The 24,036-nt window shown below is 33.0% G+C and overlaps 1 protein-coding gene across 1 annotated transcript in view; it reads right to left on the bottom strand.

Moving 5' to 3' along the window:
- The window catches only part of MMP16 (matrix metallopeptidase 16), a 390,977-nt gene that overhangs the window by 69,561 nt on the left and 297,380 nt on the right, over positions 1–24,036 (bottom strand). Inside the window, exons 6-7 of the mRNA XM_072603624.1 lie at positions 21,451–21,612; positions 19,306–19,517 (exon numbers count right to left, since the gene is read on the bottom strand). Coding sequence (XP_072459725.1) covers positions 19,306–19,517; positions 21,451–21,612 — 374 coding nt within the window. The remainder of the gene's footprint in view (positions 1–19,305; positions 19,518–21,450; positions 21,613–24,036) is intronic.

The following is a 24,036-nucleotide window of genomic DNA, read 5'->3' as shown; positions in this document are numbered from 1 at the left end:
TGCTACATAATATGCCCATGCATGCATGTACATGCAATGCATGTATCTATACATGCATGCACAATATACAAGACATGTATACATACATAAGCATTGTGACCATGGACAAATCAACTAAACTCAATCTTGATCTCCTTAGTAAAATGCTGATAATATTTTTCCTACCTACTATAAGGTATTACTGTGGAAAAAGGGGGCTTTGTATAACTTAAAGCACTTTCTTTATAGTGCTTATATTGATCTGTTGGTACTATTTCTCATATTTAAGACTGAATTGTGCCATGGGCAAGAAATGCACTCAGTTACTATCTTTGCTAATGGAGACTGTCTTCTTAAGAATGAAGGGTGCCTTGGGAATGAATAAGGTGTTGTTAATGTTCTCAATTAGCAGTAAATTCCCAACAGTATCAAAAACAACAAAAACAAAAATTAATACCTTGACAATGAGCATCTTAAGATTAGAGAATGTCTTTTGCCTGTAGATCATCAGTATTTATTCCAATATTCTTATTTATTGAAAAAAAATCAAGAGGAGAAATCACTATACAGGATATTATATTATCCATTTCCCTAATCACTTTTACCTCAGAAATTATAATTTTCAAAGACATATCTGGTTCATCATGTTTGTTTATTCAAAATCTGTTCTCAGCCTGGCATTTAAGAGCTGCACTAGAATCTAACTCCTATCTTTTTTTACAGTCTCATTCTATATTCTTCTTATTTAGGAACTTTATAATCCATGGAAATTGGACTTCTAGCTATTCCCCAAATTCAAATGCTCTCACTTTTATCTATTTGTATAAGTAATTCATCTTTCCAAGTATATACTCCCTTCTCACACCAACTGAAATTAGAGTTCAAATTCTGCCTTTGGCACATAAAATTACGTCACTTGGGAAAGTTATAACCTCTAAGTACCTCAATTTCCTTATCTGTAAAATGAGGGAGTTGGAATTTCTGAACACTAAGGTCACTTCTACTGCTAAATCCTGTGATTCAAATTTTTTATTACCCTTATGAAAACTACATAGTCACATGAATATAGTCATACTATAAGCTCTTAAAGGGCAGTCTCCATCATCCTGAACCATGTCATGTATCATTTAGCCTTGTGTCAAATTCAAATAACTAAATGTGCTTTTTAAAATGGATATTATTTTTTAAAAGGTGCTATAAACCAGAAGTTGTATAATACAGAGCATTAAAAATGCTATTTTGTAGAAAGTAGGGGAAGCAAAGGGACTCTCTGTGTATATGTACATATTTGTTGTTATTCAGTGACTCTATGTGACTCCATGTGACTCCATGTTCTTTGTCTATGAGGCTTTTTCACAACAATATTGGAGTGGTTTGCCATTTCCTTCTCCAGTGTTCTCATTTTGCAGAGGAATTACTGAGGTAAACAGAGAAATGATTTGCCCAGGTTCGTATAGCTAAGTATCTGAGGTCAAATTTGAACTCACATCTTCCTGACTCCAGGACTGGTTGCCACATATACATGTACATATTACATATGTGCATACATACACACATACACATATAGATATGCACATCCATGGATGTACTACATATGCATATCCCCAAATAGATACTAGAAAATTTATTTGGAGAACATAAAGCAAGAAGAAGGGGAGAACTTGTATTCTTTATAGATCGTGAGATGTGGCACAAACAGATAGTTATGGTGAAAGGGACATAAGCAGAAAAGGCATTTGTGCGGGAAATTTACGAAGACTATGTTGTACATGCAAATTAGTCTTTAGAATACAAAGAGATAGGCAAACATTTAGATTTCTGAAAAGACTTAATGATTAAAAAATTCACTATCTTTTCACTGACTTCACATTTTTATTTTTCCCAAATAATAAAATAATTATATGGAAACATTTGTTTATCCTTGAATAAACATTTTAGAATGAATATATAAAAATGCATTTATGAAACACTTACTACATGCTAAGTATTCTGCTAAGTGTGACAGATACCAATGTGGATACAAACAGGCAAAGTAATTCTTGCCCTCAAGTAGTGTATATACTAATGAAGGCAGAAAACACATAAAGAATAACCAGAAAAGGGAAAAAGGTACAGAACACAGTAGCATGGTTTGGAAATGGCTGAGAAGCAACATGAAGTCTTAGCTGAGGCCAAGATAAGATAAGAGCTCACCAATAAGAGCCCAGGGACCTAAGGGCAGAGTTCAGGTTCTGGTAAGATGGGATTAAGAAGATGGTCAGACTGAAGGTGATATGGTTTAGAAACGGCCAGGTAGTGATATGACATTGGTTCAATATAAAGTAAACTTTTGAAGTCAAAGGAAATTATATTTTTGCACTGGCCTCACCAGAGCCTTGCAAAATCACTAACACAAAGTAAGAACTTAGTAAATTAATTTTGAATGAATGGATGTCATGGTGATGTAGAAAAAAAGATATAAAAAGGGATGCTAGGCATTTTAAAATATTTTAAAAACTCTTATATGGAAGAAGGGTTATTCTCTGTTCTTTCAGACTAAAGAAGTAGGTTCAATTAATTGGTAGAAGTTATATAGATCCATATTTTGGTTGAACATAAATAAAAACTTTCTAACAATTGGAACTATTCAATCATGGAATGAAGCAGGCTCATGAAGTCGTATGTAACCTACCATTAGAAGTACTCAAACAGGGGTTAGGATTCAGGATTTTCATTGTATGGTGGACACTGGAAATCTTGAAGATTATGTTCTATAAGTAAGAGGACTCTTTGATTTCATGGGATTTTCTTAGTTTAAATGACTTTGATTTGGAATCAAATTTGAAAAAAAAAGCATGCATAAGGCTGTATTATCAGATAATTCTTGAAATAATAGGAAGCAATTTACTTCACATACTGTGTGTTTGGAAAAAATCCATGAATACCTCTACAATATCTCCTGTAAAATTAAATCTAATCAATATCATTGAAAAAAAGGTCTGTCTCTGGATGTAACAATGCAGCAGTAAATTTTATACCTAAGGTGTCAGAATACACATCAGTATTCTAATTTTAAAGGGATTTTGTCTCATCATTTATCTTAAAACTCATTTATAGTAATTATACTCTGAACTTTAAGGCAAAATGTTGATGGAATCTTTTTAATTTTGTGTACTAAATCACTTCACCCTAATAAATGGCACTATGTAATGTAGTTACTACAATTTTATACATATATATATATATTAATGAGGATTTAAAAGATATTCCTATATTGATAAATGCACAATTATACTTTCTCTACAATTACATAACTGAATTTTCTATGTTGAAACAATTTCTATTTCAATAATATTCCAAAAGTATTGTATTATATCCAGTTAGTAAATTTAATAAATAAAACGATGTGAACATCTCATCATTTAATGCTACAAAACAGTAAATGTAAGCAAAAAGTCTGATTAGGTTCTAGTGGCTTTCCATATACTAAATCTAGAAATTATGAGATATTTCTCTTACAGATTGTCACAAAAAATATAATACCTATAGTACCTGGTATCTGAGACTTTGACTGGAAATTCAGATGAATATATATCTAATTGAATAACATTTCAGAGAATATTTATTGAATGTTGACCTACTCCTTGAACAGGATATTCCTGAAAGTTATTTTGAGGAACAATCCTACCTATTTTAACATTTGCGATTTGATACTCTATCTTGACATTTTATCAATGTTTTGAATTCCTTTACTTCTTATAGAGAGCAGGGTTGACTCCTAGTCAATGTCCAAAGTATGCCACTAGGATTGATAAGTTTTTGATTTTGTTCTAACAGTAGTCATGTTGACTTTGAATAGGCTACTTAGCATTATTAGGCTTCAGTTTTGTTAAGTGTAAAATCATCTTAGGATCATAGGCTCAAAGGTTTAGAACCATATGGAAACTTGATAATCATTTAGACCAATTACCTCATTTTACAAATTAGGAAACTAAAGCCAAGAGTTATTAAGTGACTTGCCCAAGATAACACATAAGGAGTAAGTAACAGAGCTCAAATTTGAACTCATCAGTTGGCAAAGTTCGTTTCCTCATGCTTGTCACATAACAGTCCATCGTTGTGGGGTTTTTTTTTTTTTGATAGTGCATTTTTTCTAATGACATCCTTTACTCATGTTTGTAGTTGCATATTTGTTAATGTATGCATTCTCTTCTTATATATCACACACTTCTCCATTGTCCTTTGAGTAATAATTATTTTTCATCTTCAGAGACTGTAATCTTACCTAATTCTTACTAAGCACATCATTATCATAACATAGCACTAACTATTCATTTTGGTTGTACATAAAAAAGCTCTTTAGTAAATTTTCCAAGATACTGACCCCCCCTTTCACTTTAGGCGTTGATTCACACCATTCCCACAAATAATCTTTAACCAAAACATAATATGATAGGACCAGATGCCATTATTTCATTCATACACAGAAGTATGGTAAAGAAACTCCCTGTAATAGTACCTGTCACTCTAAGTATACTAAAACCATTGAAAGGATAAGTGACTTGCTCAGGGTCATAAAGAGGAAAAGGAGTATTTGTCATCTTGACTCAGCAGCCACCTCAGTAGCCACCATACTACAATGCTCCTCCAAACTAACATCATAATGATATTTCCATTTTATTCTAAACATTAAAAATTTTTGTGTACTTCATCTTTCAAGCTTGACAACTTCCCTGTTAGGAGAATGAGGAAAAATATACTCATTCTCTACAGACAGAAACTGAGGCTTATAGGTGGTAAAATATTCAACCAAGGCTACTAGGTGGCTGAGTGACAAAACCAGGTTTAAACTTTCAACTCCTAGGTCAGAGATCTTAATGTTTGCTTTATTATGCTTCTCAAGAAGCTTATGGTCAGAAGAAAGAGAAAAATGCTACAGTTACTTCATAATTTTAAGTGGCAATATAAATTTATAGATTTTTGTAAGATAAATGTAATGCAAGATTAATGAAGGGTTTTTTTTTGAAGCTTTGACTAATTTGATAATTCATTACCTTTTACCCCTTCATACTTCTCACCAGTGACAACAGTAACATATTAATGTTCTAAAAATTATTGGAGCTATCTTCGTAAGATAATTTTAAAACTACATGGTGAACCATGAATTCAAAAAATAAGCTATATGCATTAATGAGAAGGAGATGACCAGAAAAGGAATAAGCCTTTGAAAATGATCAGGAAGGTGAAAGAAAGAAAATTGGACTTCTTCAGACAAGCAATTTCTGAAGCTGCTGACATTCATTTAATAATCAGTTTATGTTTTATGACAAAGAACCTTTGTGTAGCACTCTAAAGAAAACCCTTAACTGCAGTTACAGTACAAGGAGAAAATAGTTTTCCATGAAATCTGGAAAGAAGATAGATAAATTTTAGGTGGTTCATTTGTCACTATGAATTTGAAATTTTGAACAATAAAATGGAAACAAAAATAATCTTGTTTTGAGACTATGGCAATGTATATATGTGCATTTCATCTTCTAAATGTTTTCTATTCTCATTAAAATTGCAAACAGACAATAAAGCATTACAATTTACTTCAGACATAATTTAATGTAGGAAATAGAAAAGGGTAAATAGTATCTATTTGTCAAGTTTCATATTATACTTATCTTGTCTATTAAGAAACCAAACAGGGGCTAGAGCCAAGATGGCAGAGTTAGAGCATGGAGTTGCCAGCACTCTCTTCCCAAATCCAAAAATGACTCTAAATAAATTTGAAAGCTGCAGAACTCACAGAAGGATGGAGTGAACGAATCTCCAGCCTAAGATAGCCTGGAAGGTGGCCAGGAAGTGTCTATCATGCCACACTGGGAGCAGAGAACAGTCCAGTGTGGGTCCCACCAGCACAGACAGGACATGAGCAGGCCTTGGGGATACTGAATCTGGGGCATCTGTGGCAGTTTACAGACTTCACGAGCCCAAAACACCAAGAACAAATTGGAAGGTCAGAGGAAAAATCCTGTGGGACATCTGTGAAAGAGTAGAGTGGTTGGGCCCCAATAGCAGTGTGGTGGAGGAGGTGAAGGAGCCCAGGAAGGAGGAGCCTCCAGTGGCAGGAGCAGCAGGGGCAGGGGAAATCGCAGCAGCAGAGACTGTTTCGGGAGTTCTAGTCCCAAAGACTGTGGGGGCAATCTAGCCACTGAGAGTACACCTCCCACCCCCAATGGAAGCAGAGAATTACCTTAACAATGAGCTCAAAAGTCAAGTAAATAGCTGGGAAAATGAGCAAAACCCAGAAAAAGAATCAGACTACAAAATGGGAAAAGGGCCCAAATGTACAAAAATAATTATGGCAGCTCTTTTTGTTGTGGTCAAGAACTGGAAATTAAGGGGATGCCCATCAATTGGGGAATTGCTGAACAAGTTGTGGTATATGAATATAATGGAATATTACTGTGCTATAAGAAATGATGAACAGTCTGACTTCAGAAAAACCTGGAAAGACTTATATGAACTGATGCTGAGTGAAATGAACAAAACTAGGAGAACATACACAGTAACAACTACGGTATGTGAGGACTATTTCTGACAAACTTAGCCCTTCACAGCAAAGCAAGGACCTAAAATATTTCCAAAATACTCGAGGCAAAATGCCATCCACATTCAGAGAAAGAACTATGGAATTGGAATACACAATGAAATAGACTATTTTCTCTAGTGTTATGTTTTGTTTTGTTTTTTCTCATGGTTTCTCTGTTTCATTTTAATTCTATGCAACATGACTAATGTGAAAATGTGTTTAATAAGAATGCATTAATTTAATAAGGATGTATATAAGATTGTATGCCATCTTGGGGAAGAAATTTAAAACTTATGGAAGTGATTGTTGAAAAGTAAAAACAAATAAATTAATTAAATATTTAAAAAATGATTAGGATCCGAGCAATCTTTGGGTACTTCATGATTTGTTCTCTGGAACAGTCATGATTCAGAAAACCAAGGATCGTGGAAGTGAAATGACCAGTCATGGATCACAATGCTAATAAATGGGAGAGCCTGGATTTGAATCTCCATCTCTTGCCCCCAGGAAAGCAAAATATACTAATGATTATAATTCACAGTTTTATAGCACTCTAAGGTTAACAAAGCATTCTCCTTAAAACAATCCTGTGAGGTAGTTAAGTAGTATTTCTATTTACAGAGAAGTCAATTGAATATTAGGGAGAATAAATGAATTGCATATGGTTATATAACTTCTAATCATTGGAACTGGGTTTTAAAATTAAGTCTCTTTCCTTCCCTCTTCTAACCCAGGGTTCTTTCTAACATATGACATTAACCTCCCAATATTAAAAACAATATTAAAATGTTATAGGTAAACATCCATGTCTATTGATGAAATAAAATATTCAGATATTTTCTGGCATAAGCGGTTGTCAAACATTATATCATTTAAATATTATGTTGATTAGTTCTGAAATCTAGTTTCACATATCTAAGGCAGCACAATGAACAAATAATTAAAAAGTCATATTGCCCTTTGAGATGGGCAGACCAAGCTAAAAAAAAAAAAAGGATTAAATATTAAAACTTCTATGTTAACCATATTTGATCACTGTGTTGATATCCTTTAATATAATTGTCAAAATTCTCTAAAACTTAGCTTTGGGTATTAGATTCCCTTCCCCCCATAACCACTCCACCCCACTTCCCACATACCATGACTGAGTGGTCTGTTTCTAGAAAAGAACAAAGACTTTTTGCTTGTTACATAGTGAATTTCGCACTTCAGGATGTTTTCAAACTAAGTTGTTTCTTTGTTCTACACTTGAGGTTCAGCTTATATTCCTCTGAATGCATAAGGGATTTAGAAAAGAGCTGTGTTTTACACAAGGCCATCCACTTAGAGCAATGAGGATGTCTCAGGGAGCTGTAGTGACAGATGGTTTTAAGATGAGAAACAGAGATAAGAACAGTAAGTGTCAAAGACCATGAATGCTCTAAACAATTGAAGCTTTTAGTGACAGGAACATGGATGATTTGCTGATACATTAAAAGTACAAAAGACAACTCTGTTCTCTTTAACATGAAGCATTCATTCTTTAAATGAAATATATATTATACTCTTGTTTGTCTAAGGTTAATTCCTTTTTTTCCTATTTTGATGTGATTAAAAAAGAAAAGAAATGGAAACAATACAGAATAAAAGAGTCCATGTTTAATAAACATGATACTCTAGATGCACCTAGAGTTAATACAAATAAAAAAAAAGATATTCTGCATGCAAGAGGAAGCAACAGAAATTTCTTGTACAAAGGAGTTATGTGGTCAAACCTATGCTTTAAAAAGAATAGCTGTGAGGGTTACATTCCAAAGAAATAGAACTTAAGACAGGGTGAAAAAACTGACAATCTATTGCAATAGATCAATCAGTCAATCAACAAGTGTTTATTAAGTCTTTATCACTTACCAGACATTATACAAGGTGCTGAGGATATCAGAAAAGCAAAAAAAAATAGAGCCTGCCATGAAGGAGCTCATTTTCTAAAGAAGGAGAAACATATAAATAACTGGGTACACAGTAAGATGGAAAAGTAGTATGCTCAAAGGCATAGATCCTAATAGCTGTGAGGTTGGGTGGTTGGGTGGCAAAAGTCTTCTGTGGAACATGGGATTTGACCTCATTCATGAAGGAATTCTGGAAAATGAAGATTTAGAGATGATTTCAGCGTTGAAGTTTACTTGGGGATCATCTAGCGTAACACATACTAGAAAAATAATCCCCATTACAATATATTGGAGAGGCATATTCTAACAAGGACCAAGAATAATTAGATTATCATCTACCAGGAACATCACTCCAAATCTCCACTGAAAAATCCAGACTTCTTAGACAGACCATTTAAGAAAAGCATTTTTAGTTTTTTTAGATTGTTAAAAAATGTAAATCTGATTGAAAGTGAGATTCTTTTGTGACAACCAATAAATAGACAAATTACCAAAGAAGCTGAATATGAATCTTGGAACTTTTGCTATAAATTAAGAGAGAAGAAAGAATCTGTAGTTAAATGGAAAGATACTTCAGAAATCCTCTTTTGATACACAAAGATAGGAGTTGGTAGGGTGGGTTATGTGTATTCCCAAAAGAGAGAAGATATATTATTTCTTCAGAAGTTTGGTCCACATACATTAGAGTAGTATTGGAACCAATGAGAGTTGTTGAGGACAAAGTAGAAGTTACATGAAGATCTTAAAAGACACACCTGATCAAATCAGTATTAACCCTGATACTTGTAGACTTCAATACAAGGATAACAAAAAAGTAAGCATGACGAAAAAATATGGGAAAGAGTAATTCAGAAGAAAGTGTAGGAGTCAAAGACTTGTAGATTCTATATAAATGATAGTCTACACAGTGAACAGCTTTATATAATTTAATTATTCTTTATAGAGTATTCAGAACATTTGATAATATCAACATATATGTATATGTTTTCTCATCATTTCAGAACTCTTTCAAATTATGAAAAATAATCCATGTTTGCCTACCACGAATAATTCTCTTCTATGTCCCTCCAGAAGTTTGGCGCTCAGGAGCTTCAGGCCTTGCTTGCTCTTGACATCACAAAGATATCAGTAAATCATTTAGGATGTCCAGCTGTCATCCCTCATTCTCATTATTTGATTAATCCATTTTTATAGACAATTCCATGCAATTCTTTTATAACATCTTTAATTCTATTCTTCAGAGTTCCTTTTAGTCAATATCTTGAAATATAGTCATATACAACATTTAAAAAAGACACAAAACTAAAATGACTATAAAGAAAAGTAGTATTTCCAAATAAAAAAGAGTCAGTTTTTGGAAACGATATATTCACAATTTACTCATTTCATTCAGGTATGAAACATGTCCAAAAATAATTTAAATTCTTTGTAGTATAAATCTTTACCACAAAACTATGAAATATGGATAATTAATATAAAATTCTAATTGTTTCACAAAATGTTTTTTCAAATTATCTGAAATGTCATTTCATATTGAAAAATATTTTGATTGAAATATCCTAGCAATAATTTCTTTTTATTGATTTTATAATGAAGAATCAATTTCAATAACTGTTAATAATGGAATATAATAAATACAGGCATTATAAAGTTTAAAATGTCTCAACATACTTTTCATGACTCTTTACCCTGAGAGTTAGTGTTTTTTGTCAATAACACACTGTTTTGGTCCTTTCACCAAAAAGATATTTTAATTCTATTCATTGATGAAAAAAATTTGAAAACTAATCTTTCCTTAATGTCCATAGAGTTAAGTTGGGGCAGCTAGGTGGCACAGATGATAAAGTCAAATCTGGAGTCAGGAAGACTTGAATTCAAATTCAGCATCAGATGCTTACTAACTATCTGACCCTGAGCGACTCACTTAACCATGTTTGCCTCAGTTCCTTATCTGTCAAATTAGCTGGAGAAGGAAATAGCAAACCACTCTACTATCCTTGATGAAAAATCCCAAATGGGATCATGGAGAATCAATACTGACTGAAATGACTCAGCAACAAGTTTTCAATATATATGGAGTCTAATTCCATATCTTGCTATGTCTATTCATTATGAAATTTTTAAATTAAGTATAATATTAATGTGATGCTAAATTGTTTTATACTTCAGTATACTTATGCTAAAATGTATTAAATTATAAGTCAGGATATATTTAGCTGTGGGGAGAAGAAAGAACATGCTATATTAAAATTATATCACTATTATTTACTAAGACTACATAACACTATACTAAATGAATTCACATTGATATTTCATGGAACAGGGTTCAGTCCTCAAATTTTAATGACTATGACTATCATAATCTTACCCATTTGTAGGATGCAGAGCAAACCCCACCTTCTTTCCTAAGACTTTTTCTGCCTTTCTTTGATCAGTCTATACTTATCTCCCCCTCCCCTTTTGGTTTTTTTTAGCCATACAGAATAGAGTCCTTAACTTTCATTTTAGCCTTGCTTTATTTGACCTATTATTAGCCACATGGTTCATCAAACTTAATTATTCTTAAACTCAGAGGGGAGAAGCAGGATTTACAAGCAAAGTATTAGGGAATATAGTTTTTGGCTCCAGCATAAAGCACTTGAAGGGACATCTAACTAAAAACTCAGTAAATGAAACCAAATGGAATATACTCTCTTGTCTGATGGAGAGTTATCATTGGTGGTATTCAACTATAGGCTGGAAAATGATTTGTCAGGGATACTGTAGAATAGATTTATACATCATGCACAAAGTGAAAAATAGGAGATAAACACGCTGGGCTGAGAATCATGAAGATAAGGGTGTAAACTGCATCTCTAGTATTTATGAGATGTTGATCATTAGAAAGTCATTTAAGTTCTTTGAAACTCAGTTTCCTCATCTGTAAAATAGGGATAATGACACAATTCCAACTTCATAGGATTCTTGTGAAACTAAAATAATGGAATGTATATAAAGGGTCTAAAAGTTTTGAAAACTTTAAAAATGGTACATAAATGTCAATTGTTATTATTGAACTAGATGACTTCCAAGTTACAGTGTTATTATCCCATAATCGCCTCCCCCGCAAAAAATGTAAACTCTTTCAAGATGACCATGACTTCTACTTATTTTATACTTCCCATAAGGAGTTAGCAGAGAAATATAAATAATACCATTACTCAAAGCATATTTGAAAGGTTGGTCTGGTTTGATTTTATGAAGGTTTCCATATATGGGATTCTTGTTTAAGTTAAAACTTTGATTGAATAACCCCTTACACCTCTGGAATTTATGATTCTTTGAATATATGTGAGAAATAGTAAAGCACATTTTGTTCTTAAAAAAACATTAAATTTTACCTGACATATAATTATATGTACATATGAAATTGTGAAGTGAAAAAAAAAAACCTTTAAGAAAACATTGTATCAGAGAACTAAGCAATACAGTTCAAAATGATTACATAAGTAGTGAAGAGATTCTAAATACAGTAGTCATATGACTTAAGCTGGATTAGATGTAGAAGATGTAAAAGAAAATTCTTTTTTGAGTATGCAAATTTTCTTCCCTTTATGGTCTCTTTTTTTGTGTGCAACAAACTGTAATCTTACTGTAATGAAATAAAATTGGATTTAACTCTGGCCTCAGTTACATGGACACAATAAGTTCAATAAAGATATTTCCTATGCAAGCAAAGGCAATATCTGGAATAGTCTCTTGTTATGGGAACACTTAGTGCTAGGTTTTCCTTTTAGAATTAAATAGATGGTGATCATTCATCAAGGTCTTGTTAAAACATACACACACAGACCCACACACAAATATTAATCATTGTATATGAAGACTTGTAAGGGCAAATCGAAAGGAATAAAATATCTTCTATTTGATTTTCCTCTAAATTAAAAAGCAAATTTTTTTGTTTGGGTTTTCAATATTACAACCTCACAGAGGCAGGATGCCATAGAGAACAAAATGCTAAGCTTGGAGTCTAGAAGGCTGGCCTCATCATATCTGGCTAGATAATTAACTAGATTCATGACCTTTGAGAAGTCATTTATGCAATGTACCTCTAATTAAAAAGATATCCACTAACTGAAATAGGGATTGTCATCTGTTTTGTTGGAGTAATCTTCCATATTCTGACAGCCTCTGTGATGCTGAAATCTCAGATTACTCATATGTTATAATCATATTTATTTATGAGAAAGTTTTTTTCTCTTATGTTAGCTGAGATTCTCATTACCTTTATTGTTCTAATATCACACAATCACAAATACTGCTTCATAAAATTAGGCAATCTTTATCATACATGATAACATTCTCCTTCATTTTCAGCTACCTTTCCTTATCTCATGCAATTTAAAGATCTGCTGAATTTTTTTCCAGGAATTTTTAATACTTATGATAAATAAAACCAAGGTTAATTGCTTCAGTTATTTTTATATGTAATCAAAAAATGTGTACAAAATGCACTCTGCAGTTAATTCATAACTCTTGTTCTCTCATAAGAGTGAATATATATTTTTTTCTTTTTAAAGTACAAGTGCCTACTTGAAAGATGCTTAGGTAAACCTTCTGAGGTTACAGTCACTCATGACATGTGACTTGTGTCATATGTGACACCAGAGAAGAATAGGAAAGCTTTGTTATAATCAACTCTTTATGAACGTTTAAATATGTCTTTGCCTTTCTTATTTAAGTTAAAATGCTAATTGAGCAGAATATAAATGATTAGAACTAATAGGGTTCCTAGAAAAGACATATCAATGTGGGTTACAAAAATTAGGGATAAGTTCAAGGACAGCTGAGTCTCACAAATGGGTAAGATAGAGATTAATGAGAGGGAGAAGTCTTCTGGGAAAGTAGAAAAAAAGTTAAAAAGAAACATGCTTTTTTTTAGGACACTGAGAAAATTAGTCTCCTTAGGTTGATTTGTATCAGGGAAAAATGGAATATTAAATTCCTAGAATGGGTTCACTGAAGTTTTAGAAGGTACATCCCATATGGGTGACATCCCACATATGATAACATCTAAGTAGTTTAATTTCTAATTATATGAACTTCATTGTAGAAGAATTAATTTTTATTCAGTTAATATGGTAAGAACACTGTACTAGGCATCTTCTGTGAATAGTTGAAAAAGCACACAGACACATAATCCCAGGCTCTGTGTTGAAGGAATTTGGAATGCTATTTCAGTAAGGCACATTCACAAACAATACAGACACACACACACACACTCACACACACACACACTCACATACGATTGCATGTACAAGTTGACTGCTGGAATCAAAGCACGTTTCCAAGGAAAAAAATAGCCACAAAACAACAACAACAAAAACTCTATGAAACGATAAGATAGTATTAAACCTTGGTTTAGACCAAAATCAAGCAAATGAAACAACTAGTCAATTCTACCAAATGAGTGAAAACAATCAATCAAAAATTGTTTGGTCTCAAGCAGATAAAATAACTTATTGTGAATTTGTGTGTTTTTCCCCCTCAGGTATTCATTTCAGTGTCATTTAGTGAAAGATTCCTGTGATGAGAAAAGCAATTTTTAAACTACTTCTTGTCTCCCACTTCTGTTTAACTATTACTCTTGAAAGAAAAAAAATGGAACGCATTTGATTAAACATTTCAGGGCTTTCTTATAAATTGCAACTTTAATTTGTTATTTTGAACAAAATCATTGATTTTTCCTGAACACAAGATGTCCTCATGAACAATTCAATCTAAGAACTGTGTTTTTTCTAATAAGGGAAAAGAATATGATACCTATAATAAATTATGCTAATCAATATTTTGAAAATATAGCTTTGAGTACACAGGAAATTTTCTGTGAGACATTTCATTACTTATTGATTGATATCAACCACAAATGAGAGCACATTTTGTTATTCTGGAAGATGGATGATTTTGCATGATGTAAAAATTGTAACATTCTGTCTAATGCCAATGTAAAAAAAACAGATTTCTCCCTAATCTTTAAGTTTGGCTGAAAATATCAAAGAGAGAAAATCAATAAAACACAATATATTAATGTGTAAAAAAAAATTCCAAACATTCTAAGGCACAATACGGCTTCTTTTAAAGACTTTAAAGGAGTTGCAGCTTTTAATTCTTGTCATTTAGTTACGATTAGAACTTGCAAATTTGAATAAATAGACAAAAATATCATCCTGAATGCCTATACAATAAAACAAACTCAATAAGAGGCAAATGTGATTCAATTAAAAAAAATGAATGATGGATCTGGAATTAGAGGATGTGAGTTATCCATACTCTAAAATTAGTTGTGTTTCTTTGAATAGCTCAGGTAACCATTGTGGGCCTCAGGGTACTCATCTAAAACATGTGAGGGTGGTCACAGGAGGGAGTATACCAGAGGATCTATAATAACCATCGATATCTAATTCTAAAGCTATGAGTGGTAAAAAAAAGGGAGAAAATTTTTTTCGTCATTTCAAAATTGAATTTATTTTAATTTTTTTTTCACAAAGAAAGAGAAGCAAGTAAAAGAACAAAGGAATGTGGATATGCAGATTTTGACTTTTTGTTAAGGAAAAACTTCCAGACAATTAGAATTATCCAAAAAAGAGAGTATGGCCTTAGAAGTCGGTGAGTTTCCTTTAACTACATAGTTCTTCAAGGAAAATCTTGTTTGGGAGAAGTTATTAGGAATTCTTAAGGTGTGAGTAAAATTGGGTGTTTTACCATACCTTTTCCAAATCTGATTTTCTGTATTTTTGTGATTTGAGAAACCTAATTATAGTGTTGGTTCTGTGACCAGATTGTGAGATTGGGCAAGTCACTTAGTATTTCCAGGAGGCTGTTCACTCATTTCTAAAATACAAAGATGACCTCTAAATAATAGACAATGGTGGCACCTGTGTCCTAGGATGAAGAAAACTGCTACGTGCTCATAGCAGCAAATTAATCACCAGAATATATGAAAATAACTGGAAGTTCTCTTGACATACTTAAATGTTGGCACTGATTTAGTTAGAAGTTAACTCCTGAGTGTTAGCAGTGAGTATACTGAAATGGTTTGTGTTATGTATGCAAAATAACGTAACCAGAGTATAAATGTAGTTTTGAGTGATTCATGGTAACAAAGAAAGAGTGATTAATTTGTCCTATAGTTTGGGAAGATAAGGAGTATTAGTGCTTGTGAATGGAAGTTGAATAGCTCCTGGGGTTATTTGAGGGTGTATTTTAAGATTTAGAGTATGGGATATCATAGTACACTCAGGCAAATTCCTGTTTTACAGTAGGTGGATTATGAGGATTTAGGCTACATGGAATCTTGTTGGTAAAACCAGGAATGCAGTGGGTACTACTTATATTTTTTTCTAATTCAATTGTAATATTTCCAGACAATGAAATATAGATGTTGTTATTCAGTCATTTCAGTCATATCTGACTCTTCGTGACCCCATTTGGGGTTTTCTTGGCAAAGATATTAGAATGGTTTGGCACCCACTTCTCCAGCTCATTTCACAGATGAGGGAACTGAGATATAGAGAGCTAACAGAAATGTTTCCAAAAAATTTGTAAAATGGTCAAAGGATGTGAACAAACGGTCATTAAAAATTGTAAAATATAAATATTTAAAAGAATGATTCAAATAATAATGTAAATAAAATTCGAAATAACCCTGAGATTGAATTTCATACCTGGCCAATTAAAGAAGATACTAAAATTCATAACAAATATTTATGTAGCATTTTAAGGCTTGTAAGTGTATATATGGTACTTCATTTTATGCTCAAGCAACCCTCTAAAGTAGAAATTGTTATTATCCCCATTACGTAGATGAGGAAACTGATGCTGAGTGAGGTTATGTAGTATGCCCAGTTGTACATGTAATGTACATGCAGCTGTAGCTCAATTTTAACTCGGGTCTTTATAATTCCAAATCTGGTATATACTCCACTAAACCAGCTAACAACCTCATAAAAAGGTGACAATGAAGAGAAAAAAAATCAGTATTGAAAGGGTATGAAGAGATAGTTATACCAAAGCATTGTGAACAAAGCTGTGAATTAATATAGCCATCTTAGAAATCAACTTCAGATTATGCAAAGAATGTCACTACAAGGTGATATGGAAATTGATAAGCCCCTTTGACCAAGATTTGAGTGACCTAAATCACATACCCCAAGATCTTCACTTGCCACTCTCAGGAACACCTGCTCTTCCAAGGGCATATAAACTGTGAGCCCACCCAAATGAGGGTTCTTTGATCTAAGATAGATAGCCAAATGACTATCCGTTTATTAAGACACATGCTGGCCTTATTCATAAAATGATAAAATTACCCAGAAAAATTGCTAAAATATTCATAACATTTGATACACAGATTACATTACGCATATGTTGTCTGCAGGTCGATGAAAAATAAATGAAGAGAAAGTTTATATATATATATATATATATATATATATATAATACATATACATATATATATGCATATACACACTATTTATAGTAGCATTTTGATAGAAATAACTGGAAATAAAGTAGACCCTCATTGATTGGAGAATGGCTAAACAAGGTATGATGCTTGAATGTAAGAGAAAAGCACTGGATATAAGAAATGATGAAAAAGATTACTATAAAAAAAGCATGAGATTTATGTGAACTAATGCAAAATGATGTAAACAGAATCAAGAAAACAGTATATATGATGACTCTTACAAGATAAATGGAAAGAAGAGCAAAACACCAAACTAAATGCTTCAACGCTAAATGCCTCATAATTAGAATGACCAAGTTGACCCCAAAGAGACTAAATATTTATTGTAATGGAAGAATCTGGTGGATGGGGGAGAAAGATACTGTAAAAAATATAGGTAATGTTAAACCAAAAAATATGAATGAAATAATTTTTAAACATGAGATATACTATGCTAGATACCAGAAATACAAAGACAAAAATAAACCGGAGACAAGAGAGATTGAATTTAATTACCACACTCCACTCACCTTAATTCCATGCCATCTTATCTCCAAATGTACTCTTCAGCTCCTGCCCCTGTCATTTTGCTTCTGACTGGTGAGAATACTTTATAACTAACTCAGTCCATTCCTACCACAATTCTGTAGCATCATTTTCAATCTATTCCATCACACACGTACCTTGTGCTCCATCACCACACCTTTCTAACCTCTGGTTCTGGAAACAATAATCAAATCAATACTACTATCCCTAGAAAAGATGTCTGAAATAACCATCCTATGACACCACTCATAATCCCAATGACTTCCTGATTTTATATACCCTTCCTTGGCCATCACTACCCTATGGGATCCTACTTCTCCCCTCACACTATTTATCTTACCAAACACGTAGAGCATTCACACTGGAGCCTTTTCCCTTGATGTCTTCTCCTATCAACAATCAACATTGGTATTTATAGTGTTCTACCATGTAGCAGCAAAAATATTTTCTCTGTAGAGTTTCATGTCAGCCTTACATAGGAAAATACAGATTTATGAAAACAGATTAATCAAAGATTGATTATTTAGTTGCAAATTAGAAACTTTCTTTATGGAAGTATTAGCTGTAGATTTCTTAAGTAATGAGTTTTCTTAGCATACTAAGGAATGAATTACCCAATGATAAAGTCACAATTTTTAAAACCTGTATTAATTCCATGAAACTGTATACACAGTAGTGGTAAAAAAATATGGATTCAGCTTAGTATAAAATTCTTAATTCAAGTAATCCTCTTGTTACTTCAACGTTGTGATGATTCTCTGAGTTTTGGAAGGCCCTGCCATAAGTTTAGGCAAGTCTGAAAAACTTCTAGTATGGGCCTGGTAATGAAATATTAGAATGCATAGATAGATAAATAGATATAGATATAGCTATCTACATGTAGATAGCTATATCTATACACACATATACATACATGTGTATATATGTATGCATGTGTGTATATGTACGGGCCTAGAGTTTGAATATTGGAATGCCTATATACATGTATACATATATGCATATATATGTATGTGTGTAGATAGATGATAGATAGATGATAGATAGGCGATAGATGATAGATAGATAGATAGATAGATAGATAGATAGATAGATAGATAGATAGATTCAATTGATTATTTGAATTATTGACAGAGAAAACAATGTCTCCTGGAAACTACTTAAAGGTTTTTTGCAAGATCACTATGGCTTCTTCATGATGTACAAATCCTACCTATAGGATATCCTGTTTTAACTTACTTGTTTTTATTCATTAAATGTGCATCAACATACGGTAATCCAAAGTTGTACCAAACTCCACAAAAGCAGGCAACACCAAAGAGATGCCATTTAGCAGACAATGTAAATATCTACCAGTAAAACCATAATATGACGGCGACCCTCATACAGTTCTGATCTAATTGTGAAGTAAAATTGCAGGATTCTTATAAAAATGTTTAAACCAAATACACAATGATTGCGGAGCCCCTGGAAGTGGCTGAGCTCCCAACCAAATCATCCCTATTAGCTTCTATTCATGACTGGAATTATGCTTTTTTATCTCTGCCCAGCATGCAGCATTTACTTACCCTCCAATTTCAAGGCATTACAGATTCTGCTGACTTCAATGCGTTCCCCAAATAGAACACTACAGTAATCTTCTTTTGCTAGACATTTAAGCCATGTGCTTTTCTTTTCTGTAAAGATGCTTTTTTTTAATTTTCTAAGAGGGCTGGAAAGGTGAAGTTATAATGAATGAGAACTTGTTTTCTAAAGTAACCATGTAGACACTCCATCTCAAGTTTAAAAAAAAAAATGGCTCAGCCTCCTACCTTAAAAACAAACATCTCTCGGCGGAGAATGGCTAGAGTGTTGAAGTTTCCATCACAGATGTTCGGTTTGGCTCCAGGATAGAAAGGTTTGCCAGTGGGAGGCCTGGGAGGTTTAGGCCTGTCATTCTTCCGGGGGTCTAGCGGAGGAATAGAGCGGTGCGGGGGCACTGTTGGTAGAGGTCTTGTTGGTGGAGGGGTCTTGTCAGGTGGACCTTTTGAAAAGATGAGGACAGTGCTTGGGCTCACTTAAAACTGGAATATTGCTGGAAAATATGCTACAGAGAACAATTATTCATCAGCAGAGGATACCAACTAGGTGATCTAAGAGGTATTTAAGATAATATAAAGAAAAAAATGAAAATGAATATACAGTTCTATTTAATATTAAATTATCATGCTATGTTCTTGAACTGAGTAATCAAGATTTATTTGTTACTTTTCAATTTCAGCTTCTCCACTGTTTATCCAGGGACTATGCATAACAAACCTATATAACATAATCCTACATATTAATTAATTAACATATTAATTAAGCAAATAATGTGACAAATATATTTGAATAATTATGAAAGAAAAGATTTACTCACCAAAACTTGTACTAAATATGAGTATTAGATCAAACATCATAACTTTTCCAACTTTAAAATTTTGTATCTATTGAAATACTTTAATGCATTTTTGCAAAGGAGTTTTCATTTGAGTATTGAATTTGTCACCTATTGATTATAATACCAGCAGCAAAACATCAATATTTAAAACAGTTTTTGAAAGGGGTCTTCTAACTCAAGCCAAAGTTTACACAAATACTTTGGCAGTGATATTGAGCACCACTTTTCAAGATTTTGTTAATGAAAGACACAGCTGTTAACACTTGGTATTTAGACTATGGGAAGGATATTCTGGTGTAGACCTTCTGTCTAGACTACTAATTCATGAGGTCATGAGAAAGAGCCCCCTTTCACTTAACCACTTTAGAGAAACATCCTTTAGCACACACTATATAGCACCATAGACATAAAATATGTTCTAATATTTAGAATAGAAATATTCAGCTCCCAGGCAAGGACATCTGCATTTTCTCTTTCATTGCATTTTGACTTCTCCTCCAATATAGAGCAGCAGGAACTGTGACCTTTTAAAAAAAAACCCACTTTAACCCTGAGAGAGCACTTAACACTGAGCCTTTTAAACTGAAAAAACTAATTAATGCAAAGCAAATTATTGAACTTAAACTATGCTATTTTAAAATGCAAATGGCATCTTCTGGTTACTGTGTATTAACATGCAAACAATACAGATTTGTCTTTGCATTGTAAGAATAAAAGTTTCACCCCATTAATTTAGTGAAACAGATTCACTAAATGTAAATTACACATGCCATGCATTTAACAATTATGGGTGAAATAAGTGTATCTGTAAAGGTCAATGATGGTACTATGGGAGTTAAAGTTACTGTAAAATTGTATATCTTTTTTTACTTCTCTTACACTTAATTTGCTCACATTTTTATAATCTCATCATTTAAATTTTTATCTCAGAGACTGTCTTTACTTTGAGATAATGAACAATATAGTCATGTATATTTTACCACTCTATACTATTCAAAATTGGTTATTTATAATTATATACTTTCCAGGACAATTTGTCACATTCATCAATTTCTATAACATGAATAATACTACAACTGTGAGCCATAGAATACTGAAACCTGTGAACTTAGAATTAACATTTGGGATGTCTGAGCTGGAGTCTCAGCTTCTCATGAAGACAACTTGCTGTTCTTATTTTATTATTTATTTGAATGTCCTAATCAAACACTCCTATATCTTTATTTTAATGTTAAAAATATTATCCTTGGTGCAATTTTCATTACAAGCTGTCGGATTGAAAGAAGTTGGATGGAAAGAAAATCAAAATTGGAAATATTCTCCTAACCTATACATTAAAACATCTGGGCTGACTGCCCAAAGTGCTTGACTGATAAAACATATTTTTCCCATGAAGCATTTCTCCCCTGTCTCCCAGTATACCCTTCCATCCCTCCACATGCTTAGAAATTTCATTTGAAGTGGTGAGACGTAACAAGAGCTTCTAGACTTCAGCGTAGGGTCAACCAAACAAAAGCCCGATAAAACAACAACCTACCATATATCTTCTGGATGCCTTGTAAGTCATCATTAGGTAGTTTAAAGTTGTCAGTCTCCATATACTGGTAAAATGGAGCCATGATTGCTGTGGGATCATTGGAATGTTCCAACCCTAGAGCATGTCCTAATTCATGAACTGCAACTAGAAAGAGGTCATTTCCTGTGTGAACGAAAAAGAGAAGGAAACATTTTAAGAGTCAGAAAGTCCTACAATTAACTACACCAGTGCTGTAAAAGATAATTAAGTGATTCCAAATTTAAACAATAACACATGGCTTAAGGGTAACAGGAGGAGTTCATTTATTTGAATGTCAAAGTATCATTTTATCATTCATTGTTCTACTGACAAAAATCAATGATCTTGGTTGAAAACCCTTAATGACTACTCAATTCAATAAGAGTGAACAATTATATGAAGCTTTAATATTTATGATATAAATTTACATATATTAACAATTTTATTCTCATGATAATCCCTGAAGTAGGTGCTTTTATTATTACTATTTTATGAAGAAACTGAGACTGAGAGAAGTTCAATATATTTCCCATGGTCACATATTTAGTATCTGAGGAGAGATTTGAAATTAAGTTGTCCTGACCCTATTTGTATTGCTCCATTCATAAATATTTATTAAATATCCACTATGTGCCATGTTCTACACTAAGCACTGCGGATGCCAAGACTAAATGAAACAGTCCCTACTCTAGAGGAGCTTTTGTCATGTTGCTGCTAGCTGATAATGCCACCTTATAGCCACATAACACTTTAAAAGGTTCACAATGGATTTATATGTAATATTTTTTATCATTTGAGTGTGATAAAAACCTTTTGAGATAGAACATACATTATTAACCTTATTTTACACATGAGTATTTTTTTGCTTTTGTTTCTGTTTTGTGTGTGTGTGTGTGTGTGTGTGTGTGTGTGTGTTTTGTTTTGTTCTTATATTGGGGCTTAGAATCATAAAATTATTTCCTTCAGGATTACAAATATAGTTAGTGATGGAGCTGAGATAAGAACTCAGTGTTCTTTATATTAAATTATGCTTTCATCCTGGATTTTGGAACAATCAACCTGGTTGTCTAACTCTTGAATTCTTCCGGTTCCAACATTTACAACAACTTGTTATTTCATTTAAAGCAGACTGATAAGGGCCTATGAACTATTCAAACCTGGAGGAAAGAAAAATACATTCATTTGCTGTTGTATTTGACTCTTTGTGACCCCATGTGGGGTTTCCTCAGCAAAAATACCAAAGTGGCTTGCCATTTCCCTCTCCAGCTCTTTTGACAGATGAGGAGCCTAAGGCAAACAGCGTTATGTGACTTGCCCAAGATCACACAACTAATAAGTATCTGAATCAGGATTTGAACTCAGGTCTTCCTGACTTCCTGACTCCAAACCTGATTCTCTATTCCCTGAGCCACCTAGGTGGAGAGAAACATACAAGATGACCCATCTTACTGTTGTCTTTAGATGTAGAAGCATACAGGAATGGTAAGATTATATGAACACTAAGTATAAGGACCTTTGAATCCATAGCTCTGGAAGCTTAGAATTGGTTAGTTTTATAGCTGGTCTTGCTCCAACTTTCTACTCTAGTTGTATTAACTGGCCTCTTGTCTGTTCTAAGTTCCCTACCACTGGCTTCATCCCCTGCTGTTTACTTCAGTTCCTCTGGGCTCAGAGTTTTGTATCTGGATCTGTACCATGGCCCTTCTAGCTGACTCCTCATTGACCAAACCCTCCTGATGCTGCCTTTCTGCTTGAACTCTACCTTGCATCTGCCTTGAGGTTACCTAGACATGGCCATTCTTTTGTTTATTAGAGGAGGTCTCTAACTAATTCCAATAATGAGAACAACATTACAAGACATAGGGATGCCAAAACAGATCAAGCACAAAAGTTAAAGGTAGTGGAGATGGCATGAGAATTGTATGAATTTTTGATAACTATATTTCTGGCGAATGGAATATTTTAAATACTCTTATTAAGTTTCATAAAATATTTTATATATAAATATATATATATATATAATTTTATAAGAGATTGTGAGAAAAGAGAAATTTTCATCACTGATCTTTCCTGTTGCTAACTACTTTCTTAAATCTCATTCTGTACTCACTGTTATGACTGACTCATACCCAAAACTACTGACTTACAACTCTTCCTAACCTGTCCAAGTTGTCCTTTCTATTCTCTAGTCCCTGGTCATCTTTAATTTGTCCCATACTTCTATCAACAAAAATCTAATACTGTCAAGGTACAAAGAAGTATAGTGTAACATTATAAATTATATGTCATTGGTTCCCATTTCTAATCCACTTTCAAATCTTGAATACACATATTTTCCAGGGAGTTTTCTTTCTGAATACAAATGAAACAACCCTAACACATGTTAAACTTATACAGTAAAGGTTATTTAGGATAGACCTTGCAAAATGCCCCTCCCCCCACCATCCATGTACAATCAAACCACTTCTAAAGATCTCTATTTGTTGCCTGTTACTGAATCAAGTCTAAACACATTATGAGTCTGAAGGAGGTATGGTTTTATATACATATAATCACTTCTGTAACTAG

The sequence above is a fragment of the Notamacropus eugenii genome, chromosome 4, assembly GCF_028372415.1.
Source record: "Notamacropus eugenii isolate mMacEug1 chromosome 4, mMacEug1.pri_v2, whole genome shotgun sequence".
In the NCBI taxonomy this organism is placed as follows: domain Eukaryota; kingdom Metazoa; phylum Chordata; class Mammalia; order Diprotodontia; family Macropodidae; genus Notamacropus; species Notamacropus eugenii.
This window is presented reverse-complemented; position numbering and strand designations above follow the sequence as displayed.